This window comes from Vitis riparia, chromosome 8, assembly GCF_004353265.1.
Source record: "Vitis riparia cultivar Riparia Gloire de Montpellier isolate 1030 chromosome 8, EGFV_Vit.rip_1.0, whole genome shotgun sequence".
Classification (NCBI taxonomy): Eukaryota; Viridiplantae; Streptophyta; class Magnoliopsida; order Vitales; family Vitaceae; genus Vitis; species Vitis riparia.
The window spans coordinates 20,988,819-21,011,431 of NC_048438.1; the positions used below are offsets into that span (position 1 = coordinate 20,988,819).

At 39.5% G+C, this 22,613-nt stretch overlaps 1 protein-coding gene across 2 annotated transcripts; it reads right to left on the reverse strand.

Annotated features, from left to right (window-relative positions):
• Positions 1–72: 72 nt before the first annotated feature.
• LOC117919605 (pre-mRNA-splicing factor prp12) lies at positions 73–22,404 on the reverse strand. 2 transcript variants are annotated; one of them, XM_034836800.1, is made up of 15 exons: positions 21,918–22,404; positions 18,162–18,296; positions 17,928–18,007; positions 17,708–17,791; positions 16,885–16,972; positions 16,576–16,736; positions 14,409–16,431; positions 10,303–10,613; positions 9,591–9,906; positions 9,335–9,511; positions 9,023–9,164; positions 8,542–8,618; positions 7,131–7,270; positions 1,613–1,730; positions 73–828 (listed from the first exon to the last, which is right to left on the reverse strand). In XM_034836800.1, exons 1-15 carry the CDS (start codon positions 22,077–22,079, stop codon positions 628–630), a joined length of 4,215 nt encoding a protein of 1,404 aa, XP_034692691.1. In that variant the 5' UTR covers positions 22,080–22,404; the 3' UTR covers positions 73–627. The 2 variants fall into 2 exon arrangements, with proteins under 2 accessions (XP_034692691.1, XP_034692692.1); XM_034836801.1 differs by having other exon boundaries at positions 9,335–9,490; positions 21,918–22,284.
• Between the last annotated feature and the right edge of the window lie 209 nt (positions 22,405–22,613).

Sequence of the window (22,613 nt, forward strand, 5' to 3'; positions counted from 1 at the left end):
CAAACTCCTCAACTGCCAGGACGAGGAGCTTTCAGAAACAAAAGAATCCAACCAACATCCACTACTTCAAAATAATAAAAGTTCTATTAACAGATTATTTGTTGTTCTGTTAGCAAAGAATATTACAAAAATGGCTGCTTAGATAGCAGCCTGGAGAAGGAAAAAGAAATTGCATACATCTAAAATACAGACTAATTTCCAACACTAATTCCTTCTCTCTCTCTCTCTTTGAGTTCTCAAATGCAGTAGGTATTTTCCTGGGATTTGTAAATACAATACAAGGGTAATGATATAAGGTCAAGTATTGATTAGATGAGGAAAATGACAATTTTACATGTTTTTCTCATATTTATTCACTGTGCAGGTTAGTTGTCCCAGTGGAGATGGCAGAAAGAATCTGATTTAGTGTATGGCTGTTGCTCTGAGGATTTTGGATATGCCATCTTGCAGCTAGGTCTGTAATATATGGTCAACTAATTTCAGTCTCTTATATGGGCATTCATCCTTCGGCAAAAAGCTGGCAGGCACCTCAAAGACAGCATCCTTTTATTTTTTACATAAATGCTTCCTTGGTGGGCAGTTTGCAAATCAATTTTCACATCTCAAGAGCAGGACAAAACAAGATATTCAATTCAACGCATAATGAACTCGCTCAAGTAGTTGCACAACACGATTGACAGAGATTGGAGAAAGCAAAGTCTGCTTTGAACTTGATGTAACTGTCTCTAGTGATCCAAGAGGTAATGCTAAAACAGCCTCTTGTTGCATACTTGTGAGCTCCAAGAACTGAGCAAGCATGTCGCCATCCAGTATCTTAGATACTCCAGCCTGTCAAATAAAAGAACCCCAAAAGAGGGAGAGAGAAAAAAATAAGAGGAAAAACAAATAGGTGGAAAAGAAAAGGGAAATGGTTGGAGGACAGGCAAAATAGTTGGAACCATATAATATAGTGAAGATTGATTTGATCAAACCAGGAAAAATAAAAAAATAAAACTTAAAACTGAACCAGGAAGATTAATCATTGCATCACTTAAAAGAGATGGAAGTTGCATAATCGCATTGACAATAATACATTCAAGATTCTGTTTTCTTTATAGAACAATATGAAAAAATGAATGCCAAAAGATCAACACAACCTGAAGATATTTTACAATGTACACCAAAAATGCTCTCTACAACATTTAAGTAAATAATAAAAACTATTAATGTAAAAGATGAAAACAAAATGGTCAAATTCATCTGATTGCACTAGGGACACAACATGGCTGGTTGAGGACAGGTTACCAACCCGCCCCCATAGTCTGAATATGTTCCCATACTATCCCATCCCAAACCTGCAGGCAAAGCAGGCAGGCAGGAAAATTGGAACACTACCCCAAATCCACTCCTATTTGATTTTGCCTTCCCCAGAGCCATACTATTAGAGCCAGGTCATTGAAAATACCTGTTTCATTGCCATACCTAGATTGTCCCAAATTCTATTTCCCAAAGACAGCTACCACTAGCTTGCTCACAGGTTTCCCAAAACCTATTTCTAATAGTTCTCAGATTTATATTTTCGTTAAAGCAAAGAGAATACATCTAGAGATAACAAAAACTAGAAGAAAAGTACCTTTCTCACTGAGTTTTCACGGCTTCGAAACTCATTATGATCATTTCCAAGAATAGGAGCAGTCAGTTGGTGAACCGCAAGTCTAGCTTGTACAGCTTCTAAGAGCTCATGTTCTTCCCTACAAAAATATGATGATTTTTTTAATAAGCAACCAGAAAATATATATAAAAAGGAGAGGGTGGTACAAAATGGAAAGGCTAAAGTTCGCCAAAATACAATGAGAGTATACAAAGGAACAAAAATATGATGATGATCAAGTACAGAATTAGATTCCAGACCACAGAAACCAAAGAAGAAGAGGTAATCTAATATACCATTAAAACATTACTCATATTATATAAGCATCCTTCTTTTTTGATCTTTACATCACATTAGGTCATTCAACATTTTTGTTTGGGTACAAGCTCTTCCCTTCTTGAAACAATCCCCACAATTCTTTTTCTATCTTTGGGCAAGTAACAGTGATAGGTTTGGAATTGAATGGATAAGGTAGATCAAGTAGAGCATTTTTTTATTTTTGATAGTTAAACGCACAGAAAATTTTATAAATAAGAAGAGAAAAGGGCACCAAAAGGCCAACCCAAAGCATATAGGGAGTAAACAAGCGCCTCCCTACATACAAGACCCTTGCCTCGGTACAATGGATTAAAATATGATTAATAGACTCCTCTTCAACACAACAAAAAAAAAACACATGTTAGCTATAGGCCACACCCCCAACCCCCAACCACCCCCCCCCCCCCCCCCCCCCCCCCCCCCCCCCCCCCCCCCCCCCCCCCTCTTTTGAGTTGATTCAAGGTTAGAACCTTCCCCCACGAGGCTTCCCAAGCAAAAAAAAACCCACTTAGTGCGAACACAAGGGCTCATATGATGTTCGGAAACGGTACTGCACTTCTAGGTTCAAGAGCACTATAAAGGGACTTAACAAAAAATTTTCTGTCCTTAGTGTATTTCCATTGCATCCTATCCTCCAAATCAATCACTAGCCTCTTTCCTTGTAATGTCAAAAGGAACCTCTCCACCTCCCAATCATTGAAAGGCCTAAAGAACCAAGGATTCCAGCCCCCCTCCTCCCAACACCCTGCTACCCACCCCTCTTTTGAATCCACTAAGGCATACAAAGAGGGGAAAGAATCACATAGGACATTGTTCCCGCACCATTTGTCCTTCTAAAATCTCACTCTTCTACCATCCCCCACAAAGAAAACAGTTTTTTTAAGCAATAAAGACTTTCCTAATTTCCTTCCATAACCCCACCCCATAGCCTTCCCTCACTTCTCGAGTACACCATCTTCCTCCTTCCACCCCAAACTTCCTACTAATATTATGCTTCCAAAGGGTCCCCCTTTCCACCGCAAAGCACCAACTCCATTTGCACAATAGAGCCCTATTGAGAGTAGAGAAACTTCTAACACCCAAACCACCCTTCCTTTTATCTAAATAGATAATTGCCCACTTTACAAGATGAGGCTTCCTCTCTAAAGCTCCCCCACTCCAGAGAAAGTCCCTTCAAATTTGCTCTAATTTCAACCTAACAACTATTGGCATACGCATCAAAGACATGAAGTAAATAGGCATGTTGGACAAAGTGCTTTGAATGAGAGTGATTCTCCCTTCTTTATAAATATATTGCCTCTTCCACATAGCTAGCCTCTTCCGAAACCTCTCCTCCACCTCATCCCAAACTGCCACAGATTTGTGTGGTGCACCCAAGGAGCCACAAGTAAGTGGAAGGAAGCGCTCCCACTTTGCAACCGAGTTCAAGGGCCAAAATCTATACATTCTCTACTCTCCACACCGGTAAAATTTCACTCTTATCTAAATTGATTCTCGGTCCTGAAATAGCTTCAAACCACATTAACAACCAACTAAAAAAAAACCATCTACTCCTGGGAAGCCTCATAGAAAATCAGCATATCATCAGCGAACAGCAAGTGAGTAATTTGAGCCCCATCTCCACTCCTGTAATTTGAGCCCCTTGTCTCAATCCCCTAGTACTGTGGATCAAACCCATCGGTGTGCCATTAACTAGAATAGAGAACGTCGTAGTGGATATACAGTATTTTATCTAGCTTGTCCATTTCTCCCTAAAACCCATTTTCTACATCACTACCAACAAAAAATTCCAATTAATGTGATCATAAACCTTCTCTATATCCAACTTGCACAGCATCCCACTCTCATTCCTTTTCAACATCGAATCTATGGCCTCATTAACTCTTAAGGCAGCGTAAAGAATTTGTCTTCCCTCAACAAAAGCATTTTGGGACAAAGACACCACCTTACCCATCACCTTCTTTAACCTATTAGCTAACACCTTTGCTGGCAACTTGTACAATCCTCCCACCAAACTGATTGGTCTGAAGTCTTTAAGCTCATCCGTGCCTCCTTTTTTGGAACTAAAACCAAGAACTCAAGCTCCTTACAAATCTTCCCTACTAATGGAATTCTTTGAAGAAACCCATTACCTCATTTTTTACAAACTCCCACCAAAACTGTCAGAATGCAAAAGAGAGCCCATCTGGACCAGGTGCCTTGTCCCCATTCAGCTCTAAAATGGTAGAGAAGACTTCTTCCACAGTAAACACCTCATTCAGTCTCACTTCCTCATCCCTAATTCTTTCAAAGTCCAAATGCATTCAAACTAGGACGCCAATGGAAAGCTCTTAACCACACCCTTATGAATCTCTTGCTCTTTTGACATCCAATTCCCATTAATTTTGATCTTTGCCAAACAATTCCTCCTCCTATAGGAGTTAGTCATCCTATAGAAGAACTATGTGTTCTTATCACCTTCCCTCAACCACACTTCTCTTGATTTTTGTCTCCAAGAACTTTTCTCCATAAGAGTCCACTTGAAATCCTACCTAGCCTCCTTTCTAGTCTCCAACTCCTCCACCGATAAAGCTCTCAAACGCTACTGATCATCCCAAAAATGCACATTATCCAAAGCCAAACTCTTGTTAACTCCCACCTTCCCAAACACATCCATGTTCCAGATTTTCAAATTGGTTTTTAAAGCGTTTAATTTTGCTACCAAGATAAAGTCATAGGAACCACTGAAATTGAAACCTTGCCACCAAATTTTCAGCAACTCCTTAAACTCCTCCTCCTTCAGCCACATATTTTCAAAACGAAAAGGAGTTGGACCTCTCCTCACCCCTCCCCATCTATCAAAATTAGAAAATGATCAAACACTGACCTTGGAAGAGTGCATTGCACCACCCCACTAAAATGACTCCCAATCCTCAAAGACCAAAAACCGATCCAGTCTTGACATGGATTGGCCATTCAACCCACCAATCCAAGTAAAAGGGCCCCCTCTGCAAAGGGAGATCTTTCCAATCCAACTCATCAATCACCTCCAAGAATCTTCTCATAGAAGAAGACATTCTTTCTTCCTTTCTACACACTCTAAGGAATCTGATCACATTAAAATCGCCTCCAATGCACCATGGGGCATTCCACAAGCCACGAATGGCCCTTACCTCCCCCCAAAAGCTTTCTCTACATCTTTGCATAATGGGCCCATAAACACCCACAAAAATCTACAAGAAGCCATCCTCACAGTTTTTAAAGCAACACAAAATCAAAAATTGACCCACCTCCATTCTTACCAATTCCAAGACTTAGTTATCCCAAAAGACTACCACCCCTCTAGCTACCCCCCAGCGTTCACTACCCCTCATTCTAAGAATCTCCCCACTCCTAGCCTTTGCACCACCCCCAAGAACATATCCTAAATTTTAGTCTCCTGCAAACACACCAAATCCACTCTTTGAGACCTGATTAGGGCCTTGATTATCTTCCTCTTGTTTCTATCATTAGCTCATCTTGCATTCCAAGATAAAAAATTTATGTTCATCTAAGGGTCGAAACTCTAGCCCCACCTCCTCTGACCAAACCATCTCCTCGCTCAAACCACTATAATTAATGGAACACTAATTTTTTCAGTTCATGTTCAAACTTCGTCGTCACTGAAATTCCCCTCTTTTTACTCTGCTCTCTTCTTTTCTTGATCCTTAGAAGCAAATTCAATATTTCCCCTTCAAAGCCCTTAGTCGAAAATCCCAAAAACTTGTTGAACTTCACCAAACAACTGCCATCCCACTTACTACAATTCCCCCCTAATTCCTACAACAACCCCTCATCCTCAATCCTTTCAGCACTACCCCCCACTCGTTCCTTTGATGCCATCTCCCACGCACTGCCATCAACCAAAATAATACTCAGCAGATTCTGATCCCCTGCACCATCTGCAGCAACCAACCCTCCTAGGCCAAAGGACCCACTCACCACCAAGGCCCGGCCAAAACCAGAAGAAGGAAGAGAAAAGGAAAGATCCCGAACCCCCACAAAGAATGAAGGAGAATTGTCGTACCTGGACGCCTCCGCCAACAAAGCTTCATCAGTAATTGCTGCCCTATCCACCACCCCAACAGTCTCTGACAACGAAACTTCCCTTGATGCCCCTCCAAAGAGGTCTTCATCACCCCTTTCCTCTCGTTCCTTGCCAGTCGAAGATACCTCTGGTGCCTAGCTTTAGAGACTGAAAAGGCTGGCCCTTTAAATAGTTCCCCTCCCACTAAGCCCACTTTCTCAAGCCCAAGACCCATTCCAAACCCCTCCTCACAGCCTTCTAAAGGCTCCTTTGGGTGTTATTAATTTTTATTTTTATTTTTTTGATAGGTTATTCTAGGCGTTACTAATGAAGAGGCAATCTTGCTTTCTACAGTTCCAAGAGATCCTCAATCTCCTGTTTTATGTACAACAATGATATGCCAATTGGAAAGACTTTATAGAGGGATGAAGCTGGCTAAGAGGGCTCAAAGACAGAATCCGGTTGCATTCCTTCTAGACTCCCTTTTTCCTGGTTGAAAGCAGTAGAGAAACTCTCAGAAAGACATCCCCTTATAGCTTGAAGATGGACCTCATCTGATCAATCTGAGATGTGCACCAAGTAAATGGAGCATCTTCTGATTCATTACTTCCTTAGGCTTGCTTTTTCAGGTCTGTTTAGTTTAGAGGCATGAAACACTGGTTTTCCCACATCCTATTATGGAGCTTTTTCTTCATCCCAGGAAAGATTTTGGATAATGGAGCTTGAGCTTTTTTTTTGGACTACTTCCAGGGAAAAATCCATACATATTCAACTATGACTCATCTAGGAAGCTTATCATCTTTCTATGTTAGGACAGAATGATCTGATGCATTTCTGCCTTGCCCTGAACTGAACATCTTAACATGGTGGTAAGAAAGGTGACTTCTGAACCTATTTCCAGGTTTTGTTTCTGATCACAGGTTTTCATTTTATGATTGGAACTTGACACTTTATCTGACAATGCACAATGCTGTCTCTCTGCATGGCTTGTAGAGTTGTACATCCCCTCTACCTTATTACACTATTCATTAATATATTGAAGTTGTTCATGACATGCAGCTTCATTAACTAAAATGCCCTACAAACATCATTAAAGAAAAAAGAAATAGTAACGGCATATAAACCTTTAACACATACCTCGATATAGGAATAAGCATTATTATGCTTCCTAAAAGTGTACCGGCCATAATACTGTTCTCCGAAAAGTCGATAATTGTATTAGAACCATCACAACCCTTCAAAACATCATCTGCTGGCAGCTTATATGAAAATGACCCCTAAATGGATGACATCAAGAAAGTTATTGGGACATCACCCAGAAAAGACTATGCATAAAGATGATAAAATCTTGTTTCCTGAGCTTTGAAATAAGACTAGAGAACAAGAAGAAAATAGTTCACTATATGCATTAAAAATTTTCTTAAATTAGAATCTCCACACCACAAAGCAGTCTCAGAAACAAAACAGCATACCAGAAATGACCTTTCAAGTACTAAATAAGGGCTGAACCAAACTGAAAGTGATTGCTGTTTTTGTTAATTAACAATCCTCCTAAAACCGTAAGCTTTTAGGAAAATTACTAGTTCAATATCATATCAGAGCTTAGTTTCGAGGGAGGTCATGTGTTCAAGCCACACCGCATATTTATTTTCTCAATTTATTGAGAAAGCCCAAAAGAGGCTAATTGTGGTTGTTTGCTAACAGACCCTGCATATCTCTCCATGTGTAAGTATAGGGCTGTGAGTGAGGGAGGATATTAAAGAGCATGAAATGCATTGTGGACCTATATCCTACAAGTTTAAGCTTTTAGTAAAGTTGATTGTTTAACATGGTATTAGAGCATCGTTTGGCTAGAGGTCATGCAGTCAAACCTTACTGCATGTTTATTCCCTCAATTTATTAAGCTCACAAAGAGACTACTTTATTTATCCAATTTATTAAGCCCACATGTAAGCCAAAGGAGGCTACACATGATGGAGGGTTTTAGAGTGCATGATATACATTGTAGGCCCCATTCCTACAAGTGCTTTTAGGAAAATTTGTAGTTCAACAGTTTTGAACTACATGTCTTTTCTCCAATCACCTATTGCCACTGATCCTCTCAGAAGTACCTTGCTTCAATTTCAAAGCAGAAGCACCTTACTATCATAATACTTTTCTCATTTCTAATCAGGAAGTAGAATTACCATGCAAGATAGAGTGGTGTCTAATGGTTTCATAGGATTACTATGTCCTGACAACTATGTATAGATAGTTTATACACTATGTTCAATGTATGCAATATGTTATTAACCATATGTGCTAACGTAAATTTTAAATCCAAGCCTTCTATCACAAATCTCATTACCTAAATGGGAAATTCAATCTCATGCATTTCATTCTCAATGGTTGGTTAATAGTTAAGGTACCAGGAACAATGCTCTAGCCATTTCCAGCTAGATCACTGACCACATCCTTCACGTTTTAAAAGAGTAAACAATTACAAGCAAATCTGCAGCAAATTACTAAAAGCCTTGTAAAACAGCAAGCACATTAATACAGGACTTACCTTCTTGATGCTCATGGCTATCTCCCCCATATAGTATGAACAATTCAATGTTAAATTGCATTCTGGACTTGCATTATCTGGACATGAAATTATAAGAAATTTAAAACCGTGCAATTCTTAATGGAAACAAAGTTTTAATAATAATAATAAGAAAAAGAAGAAGAAGAAGAAGAAGAACAACAACAACAACTATAAGCCTGCTAATCCAACAGGACTCAAAATAACATAGTAGTGCTTCGGCAACAAGTCTGGTTTAGAAACTACAATCTAAGCAGGCCCCAATAAATTGTAGCTACAGAGTTTGACCAGGTAAACAGAGCCTAATAAAACCACGCCATACCAACATGAAGCAGATGTGCAACTTGCTCTATACAAAGGGTCAATTAGCAGGTCAAAAATCAGAAAAGATACTGGATGATTTGGTCAGGCAAGTAAATATGACGCTTCAGTCACAGAAATGAGGTTTAAATTACAAATTTACCTTCTAAATGGTTTGAACATGACAGGACAGCAATGCTCCCTTTGCGATCTGAAACAACAGCAGTATCAACATCCATGAGAATACAATCAGCAACCAATCTCTGCTCTGGGTCACAGTAAAGCTGCTCAAGTTTCCTGGAATCCTGAAGCACAAAAAAGCACAGTGAACATGAAGGACAAGTCTCAGGCACTCATCCGATTGATTCAAACAGGAAAGCCCATGAAAATAAAAATAGGCAGGAAATTAGCAATATATTTAACAAAAAGTTACAAGAACTGAAATTACAGACAGAAAACAGCAATTTTTAGTCACCTCATGATAGGAATAGAAAACAACACCATCACGGCAATCGCCAACAGCAATTCTAGTAAAATGTGCAGTCAAAGACATTATCATGAAGCGTGTCCTTCCAACAGCAAACCTTCTCACTCTTTGAGGGTTATCATTTGGAAAACCACATACATAAAACTGACAGAAGAATACAAATATCTTCATCAGAAATAAACATGCAATAGATCATAGTTGTCCTAGCATCTTAAAAGGATCAAAGAAGAATTTTGCAACTTACCGAGTTACCAGCAGATGCCAAAAAGTAACGGTCAAGATAAGGACAGATAGCAAGTACCATCCCAGGCCATGTGGCTGTGTAAGCCAATCGCAGCTGCCATGCTTCACTTTCTTCAAGCCTGACTCCATCACAACTAGTATCATCAGGACTGCTGCAAAGGCTACTGCCTGATAACTGTTCAGCAGCGTATCCAACAATTTCACGAAATGGTGATGTTCGCTGGGAAGATGACCCTGCCTTTGAACAAAATGTCATTGAACCACTATCTGAATTTTGCATGTGTTCAAGGCAGAGGACAATTAGACGGCCCTTCGTACTGTGGAGAAAACATCCACTTCAGGCATATATAGAGCTAATAATATGGCATTCATTACACATACACATAAATTTACAAATAGGTTTGGCATGAGGACTCAACAAAAACGATCAGACATACACTGTCAAAAACGATGAGATTTTACGCTATTACAATAGTGATACGCCAATCCAATAATCATATTGTAGGTTTTCAAGGTCCAATTTGTAGGATGCCAAAAGGAAGTTGGTTTCATCAACTTTCATGTCTAACTTGAATCCACAAGTTGAGCCATTACATGTTCAGCCCATATTTTTCTACCAAAGGAGTAGGTTTTAGGAGTTCAAAAATCATAAAGTCATGGCAACTAACATCAATTAGAATTATAGAATGTGGAATATGAGATAAATGATTAACCTTTCAGCTTCACCACTGGGCATCATAGCTGGACCAGAAGACAGACTGGTTCCAATCACCAAAACCTGTTCGTTTACAACCCTTACCAACTCCATGGATTTTCCAGTTTCCCCAAGTTCAAGTTTAAAAGATGAAAGCACGGATCCACTAAGAGGATCAACACAACAAATATCGGATGAATATGTATCTTGACTCAATTCGGTCCTCATCACAAGCAATAACCTGCTTTCACTATGATATAAAACCTTCCTTGGAGTGCCTCCAAGATAAAATTTCTGCACATTAAGCCTCTTACTATGCACCATCTCCACCTGCAGCATAACATGATCAAATATCACATAAGTCGATTCTGCAGTGCAGACTAGTAAAATATAAACATGTTAATTCAGCATAGAGGCAGCAACAAAATAAACAACTGCAGAAACATTAATTACCAATTCCCAGAAAGAAACCAACTACTAGCACACCAGCTTATTGGATCAAACTCAAAATGTTTATCATCATATGTTAACTTTTCCAGGTATTTGAGAACAAGCAGATCTCAACACATCATCGTCATCATCATCATCATCATCATCATTATTATTGATAAAGAATCAAATTATATCAAAAAGAGCTGCCAAAAGCGCAACCCAAGGGATACAAGAAACAAACCTCCATCCGCCTCAAGCAGATCTCAACATCATACTTAATTGAACATCCAAACCAGTAATATTTGCATCTCTACATACTGGTGTAAATTCATAAACATTTGGTTAAAGTTTCATTTTTCTACATGCTTGGTGATCTCACATGCAAAATGGGAAAGCCTAGGAGTGTAGCGTTCAATAGTAAGATGGCAGCAAAATGGAAGTTAGATCTGAAAAAGTATGCCAACAAGATGTCTCATTTGTGGACAGTGAAAAATTTCCCAAAGATTGTGAAAGTTTGTAATGGTATGACAGAATGTGTTAAGAGGCACTGAGACCTAAAGAAAACAGATTTGAAGGAACAATATATGAATTCCTACCAGCATGAATGTTAAAAATAGAGACTTTGCTAATTCTCACCAAATCAAGACCCCACTATGAGGCTGATCAAACATAAAAATTGGTTGCTCATGCAACCTGGTGATATCAGGACAAGGACTCTGCACCCTGTCTTAAGGAAGGAGGTGGTAAGGATTGCCCTAATTATCATATTAGGCGATAGGAAAGAAAGCTTGATCTTAGATTTCCATACACTAAGAGTAGACTGTAGACCTAAAAATAGGCACTAGAGGTATAGATATATTAATCCAGTCAAGCAGGTAGATACTCAAAATAAAATAACTAATATAGTCGTAATATGAGTAACCAACTCAATGTGCAAAACTACCAAGGTAGAATACTATGGGGGCAAGCTATTGTATATCCATTGGGGAACAAAACATAAATATCAAATTCATTCATTTAACTGCAGAAAATAATCTGTGAATAAGGGAACTCTAAAAGGCAGCCCTTTTCATGAGATTGAGAAAAATAAATTATCGTACAATGAATTGTTTCTAGATGGTACAATGCCACGTTTTTGGTTCTGATCCCCAAAAAAGGAGGAGCGGATGAGCTGGGGGATTTCAGGCCGATCAGTCTATTGGGCGGATTATACAAACTATTGGCTAAGGTGCTGGCCAATAGGATTAAAAACGTGATTGATAGAGTGATCTCTTCAGACCAGAACACTTTTGTCATGGGTAGGCAGATTTTGGATGCGTCTCTAATCGCAAACGAGGTGATTGACTCATGGAAAAAAGAAGGAAAGAAGGGCCTGATCTGTAAACTAGATATTGAAAAGGCGTACGACAGCGTCAATTGGCAGTTCTTGATGAGGGTAATGGAGAAAATGGGCTTTGGGACTAAGTGGAGGGAGTGGATATGGAGCTGCATATCGACTGCCAAGTTCTCAGTATTAGTAAATGGGGAGCCAGTTGGGTTCTTCCCTAGCTCTAAGGGAATTCGGCAAGGCGACCCTCTATCCCCATATTTGTTTATCATGGGAATGGAGGTGCTGAGTGCTCTTATTCGGAGGGCTGTGGAAGGGGGCTGCATCACTGGATGTAGAATCCAGAGGGGTAGGGGGCAGGCTGTTAATATCTCTCACCTTCTCTTTGCGGATGATGTCATAGTTTTTTGCGAGGCTAAGAAAGAAGATATGACCTTTTTGAGCTGGACCTTATGCTGGTTTGAAGCCGCTTCAGGGCTGAGGATTAATTTGGCTAAAAGCGAAATTATTCCAGTGGGGGAGGTGGAGGAGATCCTTGAGATGGCTATGGAGTTGGGATGCAAGGTAGGGCAGTTGCCATCAACCTACCTGGGGCTGCCCCTGGGTGCGCCAAATAAAGCTGGTTACGTGTGGGATGGGGTGGAAGAACGGATGAGGTGGAAATTATCCCTTTGGAAGCGGCAATACCTCTCTAAGGGTGGTAGAATCACCCTCATAAAGAGTACACTGGCTAGCATGCCATTATATCAACTGTCCATATTCCGTATGCCTAAGGTAGTGGCGAGAAGACTAGAAAAATTGCAAAGAGATTTCTTGTGGGAAGGGGAAGTACGGAAAGGAAAGCACACCTAGTCAGTTGGGAGAGGGTGTGTGTGAGCAAAGAGAAGGGGGGGCTTGGCTTGAGGAAACTAGTCCTTTTGAACAAAGCCCTTCTTGGAAAATCGGTATGGAGATTTGCTCGTGCCAAGGAGGAGATGTGGAAACGTGTTCTTGTGGCAAAATATGGGCAAGAGGAATTTGGGTGGAGAACTAAAAAAGCAAATGGGGCATTTGGTGTTGGGCTATGGAAGGAGATTATGAAAGAAGCAGATTGGTGTTGGAACAATATGATTTTTAAGGTTGGAAAAGGCACCAAAATCAGGTTTTGGGAGGACACTTGGTGTGGGGATGTGGAGCTGGCCCGGAGATTCCCTCAACTCTTCAACGTGGCTGCCCAAAAGAGTGCCACTGTGGGGGATTTATGGGACCAGAATGCTGGCCAAGGAGGTTGGAACCTAAGGTTTATTAGAAGCTTCAATGATTGGGAGCTGACCTTGGTTGACGAATTGCTGCAAATCCTAAGGAGTCAAAGAATTACCTTGGAGGAAGACTTGGCCTTATGGAAGGGGGGAAAAAATGGGAAGTTCGAAGTCAAGGATGCGCATGGGCTGGTGACCAGCCATAGTATCCCTCTGTTTCCCAAAAAGGGCGTTTGGGTGGAGAACGTTCCTTCCAAGTTAGCGTTTTTTGCGTGGGAAGCTACTTGGAGGAGGGTTCTTACTATTGATAGGCTTCAAAAGAGAGGATGGCAGATTCCTAACCGGTGTTATCTATGTGGTAGTGATGAGGAAAATGTAAATCATCTGCTTATTCATTGTACAGTGGCTAGTGTGTTGCGGGGGATGGTTCTTAGCCTGTTTGGAGCCCAGTGGGTCTTTCCAGAAACTGTAAAGGAGGTGATTATCAGCTGGAAGGGTTATTTTGTGGGCAAAAAGAGGAAGAGAATTTGGAGATCCATACCGTTATTTATTTTTTGGATGGCGTGAAAGAAAGGAATAGATTAGCTTTTAGGGGGGGGGGGGGGGAGTTAGCTATATAGAAAATTAAATATTATTTTGTTTGTAATATGTGGGGGTGGGCAAAGTTGTATAATGGTGCGGAGTCTCGCTCCCTTATAGGTTTCCTGGAGTGGCTAGCCTCCAGTTGAGGGCTGGTGGGTTTTTTGTTGTTTTTTGGTCCTTTGTTGTGAAGCCGTCGTCGCCTCGTATACTCCCTGTATGCTTTGCAGCGTTTGCCTTTGCTAATATATGTGTGTTTACTTATCGAAAAAAAAAATAAAAGTTATAAACGAACATGTACACATTTAGTAAATTAATATAAACCTTAAGAAAAGCAGGAAACAAAAAAATTGAAATAACATTAAATAAAAAATTGAACATAACGCTAAATAAGGCAAATATATTGTTATAACAGTTGCAGTAAACATGATTCATTTTTAGTGACTAGTTATAGAATAGATTATGATAAGCAGAAAAAGAAAAACAGCATAATTAACTAAAGCTAAATATCCACAACAGCACAAATATACAGCAGATAAGAGACCTTACCAAATGTAGACTATTCTCCGCAACAAATAATATTCCCATAGGGCATTCCATGGAACATACGGGAGTTACATGGGTTGAAGGTTGAAATGAGATGGAAGTATATGAGAGGCTGTGCCTCGCACTCTGCAATAACCAAGGCCTATCACTGAGAGCAATAATATCAGCCTCAAGTGAATCACTCAGAGGAACCAGGAAAACAGGAGTAATGCCAATACGACGGATCGCAATTAATTGCAGATTAACAGGACTGTTGATATTTGTCTCTTCTGATAAATTAATAGCACACATTTGTGGGCCAATAGAATTTGGCGCCATCATATTTGATAAATTAGTATCAGCATCATTTACCGAACAGGAACTCACAGATGGGCTGTGACTGGATAATTCTGATGAGAACACCATAGAGGCAGCAGGCAACTCAAACCGAAGAAGCATTCCATTTCTCAAACCTGAAAGAACGTAAAATCGATCAACTAGAACAAGTCTGGCGTCCTGAGGGACACAACCACTAACAGCAGTTCCCAATGTATTTGTTAATGAAATGGCCCCAGAAGCAAGAATTCTAAGGCCTTCATCAGGTAGGAATGACAAAATCTCCACTGAAGGCTTATGAGTGCCAATGACAAAGATTCGACCAATATTTACCCCAATCAGTAGGGCAGCTGCACTGCTATTATCAACTAAATTACTGAGAAAAGTTGACGGTTTTTTATCAAAATGTTTATGAGGTATGGAAATGCAGGATACTTCATTTTGCAATCTCACATGCTGCATCTCATATATTTCATATTGATATGCTGATACTGATCTGACCCCAAGAATAAATAAGAAGCATGGACTCGAAGTTGCGACAACAATTAAATTATATCCAACTGCCCCAAGACTGATGCTTATATTTTCTGGAAACCAAGATGTACAAATTGGAGAAGCCAATGGAATGCCTTCAGGATGTGCAACCGTTGTGGGCAAACAGAGTTTAACCCCATTTTTGTGGATCTGGACCAGCAAACCATCATCCACAACACCACACGCCAAAGTAGAGACATCAGGCTGAAATCCAACTGAATCAGTCACATCAGTAAAACTTAAACCAACTGATAATACCCTAGTCTCTTCAACAAATGACAGCACAAGAAAAGAATGATAAGAATCAATAACTTTCATTTTAACAGTCCAAGTGCCAGTTATGCCTTGATAAATTGGGGCAGTCCTCAATAGCTTTTCCACACTGATGCCACTCCGTATGATCCTTAATGATCCCTCTGGTGTCACTCCACAGCAGGCAAACATTTGATCATGTTCCTCATCATGGCAATCTACAACAGACATATCCAGGATTGGAGCAATGTTTTGAATAGGACTTCTGTAAACCAGCCTTCCCTGTTCCAATTTCAGGACCATCCCATCCCCCATCTCTACAAGTGCAGCAAGAAATCCGCCTGCAAACCACAAAAGTGCCTTGCAGGATAGACCTCTATAAAGACAATCAGATAGATTAACTTTAGGGCCATCAGAGTCAAAAGAAATTTCAATCATAAAAAGTTCTCCTGTATCTACACAAAATATCATCCTCGAATTTGTTTCATTTCCTGGTTCCCAACTCAATGCACAGACATGTTTGGAGGTTGATTTTACCATGCCACTGTCACCATCTACATTCATAGGATCATCACCTTTAGCAACATAATCCTTCAGCTCTAGCAAGGCACTGGCAGCAACATTAAAGATGCCATCTTCATCACCATCATGTACTCGACATGACTCTTCAGCAAAATTCTGCTCAACTGAAGTGGGTAAAATATTTAAGCTTGTCTTATAGACACAACAAGGGTTGTGAGCATCCCTAAGATCCATCAGAAGAGCATCACCAATCCTGAACAGAAAGGCAAATCCATATGAATGAGGAACTTCAACAATGCTATGAGCTAAATGTCCAGCTTCAGCATACTGAGAAATAACACGAACAGCATTTTCAATAATAATCCATTCCAATAAAACCAGCTCAGTCAAAACCGCCCCCCTCCTGCACTATCAGAAATTTAGTAAGGAGTTAGGTTAACCTCAACAGAACACAAATGAAAAGACATGAAAAATTTTCTGCTTTTCAGTGATCTGAACAACTGGTTTATGACTACAGATTCTCTATATTCAGAGTCAATTGGCATACCTATTTAGAATAATTGCTAGCACAGGGTTGTACCCACCACTGGGTTGATTAAGATCTTTTGAAATAAAGCACATGCTCCATATGGTACCAGATATACTGGTTCTGTGGACACTTCTAGCTACGCCTGAGTCCCCTTCTATTTCAGGAGGATAGAATATTCTCTGAAATCATGGCATATAGGAACCATCATCAAATGAAATCTGCATCTAATCACAATAAAATCTGTGCAATTGAATAAATTGCTTTTCCAATATTGACAGCAATGTAAATATGTTCTAAAATGTGATCAAACTACCATAGAAATTCAACCTTATCAATGATATCACTGTCGGTAGCCATTGAAATGGAGAACATGGCCAATCGATCTTCATATGCACTAGTGGCAATAAAACAGCCGCTGAGTGGGGTAGGGGGGAAAAAATAAATAAATAGCAGTTAGGAACATTAATAGGAATTCAAAATGCAAAACTTATTATTTTTCCCTTAAAACCTGATTCACAGAAGCAAATTGATAAAGGGCCTATTTGGCACAGCTTTACAAACACCTACTGTCCCTTTCTACAGTTGAAAGAATTCTGCGTTGTGTTCAATCACAATCAAAATCAAAGCACTTCAGAGCAAAAGAGGGTCAAATCCAAAAAGCTCTTTTCTGTAGTGGAATGCATTTGCAGAAGAGCTTTCAGCAAAAAGTTTCAGAATTTAAAATTGTTCACATATTAAATAAAAAAATTTCTTCGCACAAATTTTTTCACAAAAGCACTTCACTAGAACCTACAGATACACCAAACAGAAACATGCACACATGTACAGAACTTAAACACAAAGATAAACTGGGGAGCTTTGCGACCCTATTCCAAGAAAACCACTGCAACAGCACTCAAATTAGAAACTTGAGATATGTCATTGGGCCAATAGCATCATCCTACTATGTATTAAGGACACATGCATGTATATTGACTACATGGATAGCTATCTATATACAAAATAATCAACAAAGAAGACACTGCTTATCAATAGACAAATAAGTGTGCTTTGTAACTAATCTCAATCCCATTTTAATTTATCTCATCACCTTGCATAAACCAAAACACTCTGTTTAGATCCTTTTAAAAAAAACGAAAATGACACTTACTTGGAATCAATAGCCAGCATTTGTCCAAGCTGGTTCCTCAAGTTTCCTGGACTGGAAAGCTGAACATGTGTCACTGGGAAAAACCTGGCCCAGCAAACAGTATACAAGGACGTTAGGTAATCCATCAGAAAAGGCAACATATTATCCAAGATCAACATAGGAAATAACAAAGCCTATCCTTTCACTATTAAAGAATGAGTAAGGAAGAAAAATGGAAAACCTGTGCATTTCGTTGCAAAATCTGAGAAATGAAAGCTTCCCAGAATCAGAAACAACGACCAAAAGATCTCTACCTTGCATCTACAACATGAAAAGGGGGAAAAAGTATTGAAAATAATCAGGTAAATACCTTTTCATGGCAACCTCCACCTATCTTTACCTTCATAATGTGATTAAGTGAAAACTACAAGCAGATGACTAATACAGTCCATTACTAATTAATGAATTAGAAGACCTGTAGATTTTGATGGTGGAACCTCTCATTCCAGCGTAGAACAGCAAGATCTTTAATTGTGCCAAATACAGCTTGCTCACAAACAGATTGTACAATCCCATCTTCACCAATTATTACCAACTCTAGGGATGTCTCCTGAATGAAATGCCATCAAAGAGTGACGGTTAAATTTAAGCCACCAAGGTGTAAGAAGAAAGGATCTAATAACTCTTCAATACTCAGTTAACAAATTCCACAGTTAGATGAGAGTTACTTCAGAAAACTTTTTCTCTGTAAGTAACAGATAACAATAGCATTAAACAGGGTGCAAAGGAGGTGCAACACAAGCACATAGAGAGTATGCAGGAAGAAGTCACTTGGAAAGAAAGAAAGAGTAAAATAAGGGAAACAATAATATACAGGATCGTAACATGCACTGAAGCAGAGGACACATTCCTAAATAAATCAGAAAGAGTGTCAGAAATGAAAGATCTACAAGGTTCAAGGACAAAGTTGAGGAGCGAACAAACAAAGAATCAAATGCCAGCTCCTAAAGCTTCTACTCTGATGCTTCAACTACCCATTCCTCCTATAGTTCCCAAAATGAACAAGACAGAATTGGCCTTCCAAATATTCCACCACCCTCACTCACAAATTCTCCATGCCAGCCAGCCATCATCAACTTCAAGGTTCTTGGAACTCAGTGAATCCAAGAAAGTCAACCAAAAAAAACAAAGGGAGAAAAAAAAGGAAATAAACATGCTACAATTCCCCAGAAACCACACAATGAAGCATCAAATCATCCATAGTCTCACCATCCTCCTTACACATGCAGCACCAATTTGGAATTATTCTACCTCTTTTTAAGTTTTTTGAAAGATAAAAGCAATTGTATTAAGAGTGCCTAAAGATGAGCACCCAAAAGTATACACAATGTATACAAGGCACCTTGGCCAAAAAAGAAGAGGGATACACAAAGGCCCTCACCTTAGACCACGAGCTAAAACCTACCTAAACCAATCCAAAAAGATGTACCAAAAAAGGACCGTAAAATAGCTTGGTCCACCAATTCGGAATCTTCAAAGGCTCTTCTAGTTCTATCCTTCTATAAGGTCCAAAATAAGCACAAAGGAACCATTCTCTGTACCTTCTTCCTTTTCTTCCCAACAAAAGTGCCATGTTAGATGAGTATGGCATCCTTGACTAAAGATGGCATCACCCACTGAAGACCAAAAAGAGCAAAAATAAGCTATCAAATCATGGTTGCCTTAGGTCAATGAAGAAACACATGATTCACCAATTCCTCCTCTCCTTAACACAAAGAGCAACTACTTGGAACAAACCAGCCCATCCTTTTTAGCTGATCTAGAGATAGAATCCTTCCCCATGCAGCTTCCCAAGCAAATAAACTAACCCTTTTCAAGACCCAAGGGTTCCACATAATGCTTAAAAGGAACACACTAGTGTTGCAAATTGCTAATCACCAAGTGATGACATCCTCAACCCCCCTTCTAATCACCTGCCCTTGCAACCTCCTGAAAGAAGCTTCCACCCTTCCCATTTCTCAATCATTATTATGTCTTGTGAATACTAGATTCCAATGGCCCACTTCCCCCACCTGCTCCCGCAACTAGTCTACCCAAGCATCTTTAGCGAAGGCTAATGAGAACAAACTTGGAAAAGCCTATTCCAAGAAGTCCTCTCCACACCACCTATGCTTCCAAAATTTCACCCTTCTATCATTCCCTACCCTAAACATGACCCTTTAGCTAAACTCCATCCACCCATTCATGATGGCCTTCCAAAGACTCATAGCATAACATTCCCTAGAAGCTTCTTTAACACCCACCCTCCCCCTTCCTTTCCATACTTACCTACAATCACCTATTTCCAAAAATACTCATTCTGATAAGCAAATCTCCAACACCATTTTCCAAGAAGGGTCTTATTCACCATAGACATATTTCTAATTCTCAAGCCCCCATCCTTTTTCTCCATGCAAACAATTGACCACATTATCAAGGATTTGTGACCTCTTATCTTCTTTGTTAATTTTTTTTTTTTAATAGGCAATTAGGAAATGCATTAACGGCACCAAGCAAACAAGTGCACCAAGGTACATGCATGAAGCAACATATGCAACAGGCTCCTTGTTTATTAGATAATACTCCAACATACCCGAACTAGTCCCATGGATGCAGCACAGCCCCCCATACACCTAGACCTTTACTCTTTGAATGTGACCCGTGAAATCCAATTCAGTCTTCGATTTTCGACCATGAAGAATAAAACCCCTAAAACAAAAAACACTCCCTCCTTTCTTTTTTATCTTGTTTCTTCTTTCTTTTTTACGAGAAACAAAAATATTTTCATTAAAAGAGTGAACAAAAAAATGATGAGAAATCCTTCCCTAAATACAAAAGAAGAGAAGAGAAAAATAATCCAAAAGACAACAAAACATCCCAACATTACTATTTTAACCCTTTTGATCTACATATCAAAATTCAATCAAGTTAATATGATTGAGAATGGACATGAGTATTTAAAGATCCTCTATATCCAAATCAATGAGGTTTCAACAAAAGCTAAATTTCCAAGGAAGAGAGGAAGAGAGTCCTAAGATGAATGAGAGTGATAGGTTAACACTACCTCCTCTTTATCCACCATGATTCTGAACAAATTTGGAAACCACACTTAGAGAGGGTTCATCCCCTCCAAACATCTGCTCATTACCTACCTTAGATCCACAATGAGCTTTAATTGGCCTTAACCCTTGCTAATTCCTTTCCAAAGCCCAACCCCATATGAACCCTTATAACATCAACCCCACCCCTCACCCATGCTTGCTCCCCTCCTTCTCTGCATTGACATTTCCATAGCTATTTTCCAATTCCAACTACCATTCCCCATGCTTGCCTGTCCTTATCCTCTACTTCCTATTGAACACACTCCAAAGTCAGCCGAGGTCACACACTTTGTCATTCAGTTCTTGTGCACCACTACATGTAACTTTTTTTAGGCAATCTGAAATATACTAGCAATCCCCAGGAAACGGGCTCACTAAAATTCACATGAAGTATACTATAGGTGCACTAAAAGACGCATGAAGTATACAATAGGTGCTAGAGAGCACGCAAAAAGAAGAGAAACAAAAAAGCAACTCTCCACCCTACTTGGGGCTCAGCCAATCAACAGAGCCAACCATGGTTTTTGAATAATCATCTATGCACATTCTAACATATTCCAAACAAATTACACATAAAAGTAAGACTTGATTGCTTGATCTCTCTGATCACATTTTCAAACCACCTCCTATTTCTCACCTTTCATATACTCCAAAAAGCTTCCGCTTCTTCCCATCAAAGGACCCATGCCAGCGCAAGAGATTCCCTCGCTGCAACGTGAAAATAGAGGCACTTAAAACAGAAAGCTCCATTGTTCTGGCACTGCACAGTGTCATCAAACAGCCCCTTACTCTTCCTATCAATTCCTAAAAGCCACCCCCGTTGGAAAACCGATTGCATCCAAACAAACAAACCATACCAAAAGCTACACTAAACGTTTTCAATTGCTAATTCCAACTCAAACAACATCCAGCCCTAAACCAACAAATTAGATTCAAAACTTCAAACCGCACGCAATCAATCGCACAATCCAAGAAAAATAAAAGACGAATAAAAACAAAAACAAAAAAAAAAAAGAAGCCGAAAATTTCATGACTTTGGAGAAAACCGTGAAACTTTTCAGGGAAAAATGAAAAAAAAAAAAAAAAAAGACCTTGCCGAAAACGATGTCGCTGAAGGAAGGAGAGCGGATGCGGCCGTGAACGACATGGAGAACGACACTTCCTTTGAGAACGCACTTGGCTAGATAGTGGGAGTCATTGTTAGAGGCTGATCGAGACTTGGTAGATGAACATTCTTCCTCAGCAAACGCCATTTACGATCACCTTTGAAATGCTAGTTTTTTTTTTCCGGAATAATTTAGATTTCTAGGGTTGTTCAAGGTTTCTACGAAAAGCGAGTCGGTACATTTGCGTTATGTACAGAGAGAAATAGAGAGATGAAGTTGAATCAAGAGGCGGTGTTGACACACCACTCTCACCTCAAAACGCATCGTTTTGATTCATCATTTTGGTATGGTTTAACGCTTTTCGAAAAAAATTGGAATTTAATAAAGTATAATCAAGAGGCTGTGTTGGGACACCACTCTCACTTCAAAAACGCACCGTTTTGATTCATCGTTTTGGACGGTTTAAAGTTCATTGAAAAAAATTTGATTGACAATAAGATATTCATTTTATAAAATACTGATCTGCAGATTTCATTAGACTTGACCGATGCATCATTAATTCAAATCCCACTTGCTATCCGCATACAAAAATGTTTTCATCTTACCTATATGCACAAAAACCTAATTCTAGGTCACTTTCCTTTTGTTTAACTTTTTCTCTCATTTCTTTTCTTGTTCTTC

What these genes read in the sequence shown, in the direction of transcription:
- LOC117919605 (XM_034836800.1), bottom strand. Translation starts at nt 22,079, where the DNA reads ATGGCGTTTGCTGAGGAAGAATGTTCATCTACCAAGTCTCGATCAGCC. An exon ending in TCCACCATCAAAATCTACAG is followed by an intron (nt 18,008 to 18,161) that starts GTCTTCTAATTC and finishes TTCATGTTGTAG; the next exon opens with ATGCAAGGTAGAGATCTTTT. An exon ending in TAGCCATGAGCATCAAGAAG is followed by an intron (nt 7,271 to 8,541) that starts GTAAGTCCTGTA and finishes TCATCCATTTAG; the next exon opens with GGGTCATTTTCATATAAGCT.